A 5821-nucleotide genomic window follows, 5' to 3' on the forward strand; every position below is an offset into this window, starting at 1 on the left:
AATAAAACGAGCCTTGTGTTTGAAAATACAACTTAGAAGACATTAAGCACAATTAAGCTATCAAACAACCAGATTATATATAACAATATAAACAAAGAAAATAAATAAATATATATATATATATATATATATATTTATATTTTACGATACACAAGAATAAAAATATGAACCAATTACAAACTTCTGTATCCTTCTTATCTTAATGATGAACTTCTTAAATTGCAACACATATATAACCCAATCGTGGTAATTGAATATTACCCTCATATTTAACCTTTAAGATTTGATATATGGACTCATGATATGAATACATGAATGTAGGGTAAAAATATGATTATATATATATATATTCATTTGTAAGTAAATTTTGCCACATTTTTATTATTAAAATCGTTTTAATTTAAATCCCCCAAAACAAATTTTCCTACCAAGATTTCAATGGGTATTGGTGTATGGAATCGTTCCATGGATTATCATTCTCCGGTTCAGGATCCTGTATCCATTTCCACACCAAGCTTCCCACCTTGAACCCGGTTCCGAAGGCAATCATCCACATTTTATCTCCCTTTTTTACTTTCCTTTTTGCTTCAAAATAAGCCAACTCGTAAAACACTAGACTGCTCGAAGTATTCCCGAACCGGTTCAGACTCATCCGGGCCGGTTCAGTCACCGACTCACTAAATTTCATAACTCGTCCCACTTGCTCAATCACTGCCTTCCCGCCTGTGTGCACGCAGATATGGTCGAACGCCGTCGTGAAATCTGGCACCACCGGTTTCAACTGCCCGGAGGACAAAATCGACGCCGCCAACGAGTAAGCATACATCACGAGTTGATTCAGTGGCAGGACTCGTGGGGCAAGGATTTTAACGTGTTCTCGGAGGTTTACGCCGGCGACTCTTATTAAGTCTTTGGTGAGTGAAATGCCGGTGATTCCCTTCGAGTCTTCCTCTTGAAAAGCAGCGTGGTAGGCGGAGTCGTCGGCGGCGTGGTGGGTTCTGAGGGACTGGGTAAGTTCCATTTTTGCGGATGAACGACGGGATGGGTCGTTGGTGATTATCGCCGCAGCACAACCAACGCGAAAGATGCAGTTGGTGACCAGCATTGATCTTTCTTCACCGTCGTACCAGTTTAAGGTAATGCTCTCGGTTATAACAACGAGAGCATTCTTGATTTTCCTGCCACCGCCACGTAAGACCTGATGAGCTAAATCAATGGAGAGTACGCCGGAGCTACAGCCCATGCCGCTAAGATTATACGTTTTCACATCTGATTTGAGCTTGTAGTGATTGACAATGAGAGACGAGAGAGAAGGGGAAGGTGAAAACCCCCCACAGGTAACGATGACGACGTCGATTTCCTCCGGCTTGATCTGGGTTTTGGACAGGAGAGAATCAACGGAGGAGAAGATACCTTCCTCGGCTTCCTGGATGGCGTTTTTCTGCGACGGGGTTTGGTTCTTCTCAAACATAAAGGGCGGTGCATAGGTGTGGTTACCTAACCCAGATTTCAAGTAGATGTTACGCATGAAATCCACAGGCTCGGAAGTGGTGAATCGGGCACTGTGCATCAAGAAATTATTGGCCAAGTCATAAGTACATTCCCGGTGGGAGGGGGGTTGGTAGCAGGAGTAGTTGAGGAGCAAGACGGGGTAAGCTTGTGATCGGAAATAGAGGAGGAGGAGGAAGGCGGCGGAGAGGGATGTGATGGTGGTTAACAGCAAATGGGTAGAAAGGAAGGAGATGAGGGATGCGGTGATAGGGTGGTGGTAGAAAACGACGGTGGTGTGGAGGAGGAAGGTGGAGGATAAGAGAGCGAAGAAGATGAATTGGAGGCGATGGTGGATGGAGAGCTCCATGGTACAAGTCTTAAAGATGCTTACAGATGACTTGCATTTGCATGGTTGTAGAGATTTCAGGGGGAACGTATTGGAATTTATACCAAAAGTGTGGCCTTGTCTATGCCAATCGAAATTACAAAATTACCCTTCACTCTTCAACTATTTTTTTAATTTAATTAAAATAAATAAATCGTGTTATATATATATATATATATATATATATATTGCTGTAAATGAATGAATGTATTTTTTTTAATACCAGAAGGATACTCGTGCAATGTATTAAGACATATTTCATTTCAATGTTTCGTTTTATTTTTTTATCCATGTCGATATAATACGATTTTATATGGTTTTGAAAAAGCGATAATGTTTCTATAATTTGAAAATATCATATAAAGTTTGCCAAAAATATATTAATATTAGTATCAAATTACTTATTTAAAAGTTCTTGTTTGTGTATTGTTTTTTTAATTCAAAATGTTATTATAATTTAATTTAATGTAGCGAAGTAACTTAATTTAGGTTTAATAATATATTTTTATAAAGATAATAATTAAATATTCTGTTATAACTTAATAATTATTCTAATTATATTTTAGATTTTTTATATTTTAAAATGAGATATTTATCCTCTATTTGATTAAGTTTATCCGCAGTTAGTTACACAAATTCAAACATAAAGCTTTAATAAGTTGTACTTATGCACAATTTACTTATAATTTTGAATTTTAAGTGATATGCATCAATAAACAGTAATTTATGCATAAAAAATGATTTTTAAAAGTTTTTGTTAAATACTTTATAATATAGTATAGATAACTTAATCATCTATAAAAAAGAAAAGAAAAAACACAATAACTAATAAATAATTCAAACTACAAAAAGTTATTAAATATATATATTTTTTTTATTTCTAAAAAGAATTTCATTTCTGTTGCAACGTAATGAGTCATTAGGCTCGTTTTATACGTAGACTATTTAGATTGTTTAAAAACTCTAATACATAAAAAAATGTAATCAAAACACACACACACACATATATATATATATATATATATATATATATATATATGGTTTGAAAATATATCGTGTATGTATATCATAATTTATAATTAAATTGATCTTATTAATTGTTGGCCAAAATATACTAATTAGGGATTGTTTATCAAATTTTTTATTAAGTCTTTTATGGATAAACTTGTTTGTCTAGATAAATGGATGTTGTTGTTTACTTTTTTTTTATCTGAACCAACAGTCTGAATAACATAAATGACCGATTTACTCTCCAATATTAATTATTTGAACATCAAAACAAAAAATCATGAAGGGGTCAAAGATGGGTGTCTCATATGGAAAGGAGGCGGTGCTTTAATTAAAGGGTAGATGTGTCATTTTTGTGGCAAAATGGGGATAACACATCATTTATATTTGTGTGATTAAGCCATGTTATGTGCGAATAAGCCGTAAGTAAACAACCCAAATGAGCTGTCCGAATAAGCCATATAAACCAATAAGCTTAATTAAACCGCAAGTAAACAACCCCTAATACGTACTAATACTAGCTAGGGTTAATCTAGGTTATATTGACTTTCTACGTCTAATTACTAGAATGTATATGAATCCCAAGTCTAATTTGGCCTAATTCTCAAAGCTTTTTCTAATCTTTATTAACTACCTTGTCTTGTTTTTATTGTTGTCAATGGACTGGCGTAGTTACATTTCGTCTTTATATTTATATGCCAATATCAAGTGTATGCGGATCAAATTGTGACAGTTGCTATATCAGATTACTTTCTAAAAGAACTTTTAAAAAGTGAAATGGACTAAAGGGGGTCGTTTACCCAAATGCTTACCTGGTAAACGCTTACCAATAGAAGTTAACTCTATTATTTATTTTGATGCGTAAGATTTTAGTACATCAAAACATATCGAATGCAACAATTTACTGGGTAAACGCTTATTTGGGTAAGAGTCGTCATCCTTACTTACCGGGTAAGACTCTCCATCATTCTCATCGCTCTTACCCGATAAGATTATTGGCCCTTCTCATGTTCATCCGATGAGAAAATTTATGGCGTTAAGCATTTACCAAGTAAGTGTTTTGTAAACGACCCATAAGTCTAGCCAATTAAAAAATTTCAACACGCCCTTTCCGATCGAGCCTAGCAACCAAAACTTGTCACAAAAGTGTCAAGATATTATCCCAGGGTATAGAATCCAAACATTGGTAAGTATGAGTCTAATAATATATGAGAATATGTGACTCCCATTAAATTACTTTCCTAAGGAACCGAGATGCTCCAACATATATAGATGTTGATGTACGATGGTTATGAATAGCAACTTTTCTTAACAAAAATTATAGATGTACCTGTTTTGCTTGCGGGCACAGGAACGCCCACGGTTTTTTGTGTACTTCAATTTTACACCTAGGTTTCTTGATGGTTTCATAAACGGTTTTAGGGTGTTCAATGAAATTTTATGCATTTGTGTGGTAAATTTATATCTCATTCGAGATCGTTGTCCTTCCAGTCATGAGCCAATAAGGACGTCGTATGTAGATCGCGAGCCATTAGAAGCTCATGTTTTTCAAACACGATTGCATGAAACGTAACATAAGATTTTTCAGAATCTATTAAAAGTAACTAAATATATATATATATATATATGTTTGTTTGTTAAGATGCTTAGTTTACTTAACGACTTACAAGCTCATCTAACGATTATGTTAATCCATGTTTAATATTTAAAAAAAAATTGAAAGAAAATGTGTAAGTCAAAGAAATAGAAAATAGAGAAAATTTATAGTGAAATTAGGCATGTAAGAATTAAAAGAGGTTAGGATTGGCAATAAATGATGATGTGAGAATCCAATGGTCTCAACATGCTGTTTACTGGAACTACATTGCAATTGCAATACAATTATATTGTGGGCTCAACCAATTGCAATAAATTACCATCAATCAAATTATTTATATCAAATCTTTTTTATATCTAACTTCAAGAATAAGAATATATATATATATATATATATATAGAGAGAGAGAGAGAGAGAGATATGGTATATTTTCAAATGCAACCATGTTCATTTATACAACCAATTCAATTAATTGAGATATTTATGAAAATGATGAAAGTTCATTTATTATGATTTGAATATTTATAGAAGATAACTATAATTCATTAATTACGATCAATATTTTATATTAGAAAATAATCAAAACTTTTATGAAATCATATATTCATCAAATTAAATGGACGGTTGAGATTGAGTTATATTGGTTGTACAAATATAAATGGTTGTATAATAATTCAACTATATATACATATATATATATARAGAGAGAGAGAGAGGTTGGTTATTAGACAACTCTTGACATTTGTGCAACCAATACAACCAAATCTCAACCGTCTATTTCATTTTATTAAGATGTGATTTCATAAAAGTTTTTATTGTTTCCTAATATAAAGTATCGATCATAATTAATGAACCATATTATCTTCCATAAATATTCAAATCATAATAAATGAACTCTCATGATTTTCATAAATATCTCAATATATTGGGTTGCATTGGTTGTACAAATGCGATGAGTTGTATTTGAACCAAATTATATATATATATATATATAGTTTTTCTAAAACAAAGAATTAACAGGCAAATTTTGCACAAATTCTTTATTTATTAGATATTTTATTGAAGTAAAATAGAGAATAAAAGTCTCATTTTCTCTGTTACAAAAAATATGTTGGAGATGCTCTAAGTATTATTGTATTTGCTATTAACTAAAACCAAATTTTATTTTCATTTCGAAAATAAAATTCGGTTAGTTATATAAATGGACCACATAAAAAACTTTGTTTCTTTTGTTTTTATGTCAAAAATTTGGTATGGTTTTTATTCTCCTACTAGAAATGCGACTTTTTGACATACTTCACTGAAATAGACTTGTCATAAAAAATGTGAGATTTTTGGAA

At 32.3% G+C, this 5821-nt stretch overlaps 1 protein-coding gene across 1 annotated transcript; it reads right to left on the minus strand.

Moving 5' to 3' along the window:
* Window positions 1–393: 393 nt before the first annotated feature.
* On the minus strand, window positions 394–1858 carry LOC112514985 (3-ketoacyl-CoA synthase 11-like). The gene has a single exon (XM_025121640.1). The coding sequence runs from the start codon at window positions 1856–1858 to the stop codon at window positions 425–427; it is 1434 nt and encodes a 477-aa protein (XP_024977408.1). The 3' UTR covers window positions 394–424.
* Between the last annotated feature and the right edge of the window lie 3963 nt (window positions 1859–5821).

The sequence above is a fragment of the Cynara cardunculus genome (genome assembly GCF_001531365.2).
Source record: "Cynara cardunculus var. scolymus isolate 2C chromosome LG 6, CcrdV1, whole genome shotgun sequence".
Lineage (NCBI taxonomy): Eukaryota > Viridiplantae > Streptophyta > Magnoliopsida > Asterales > Asteraceae > Cynara > Cynara cardunculus.

What these genes read in the sequence shown, in the direction of transcription:
- LOC112514985 (XM_025121640.1), bottom strand. Translation starts at nt 1,858, where the DNA reads ATGGAGCTCTCCATCCACCATCGCCTCCAATTCATCTTCTTCGCTCTC.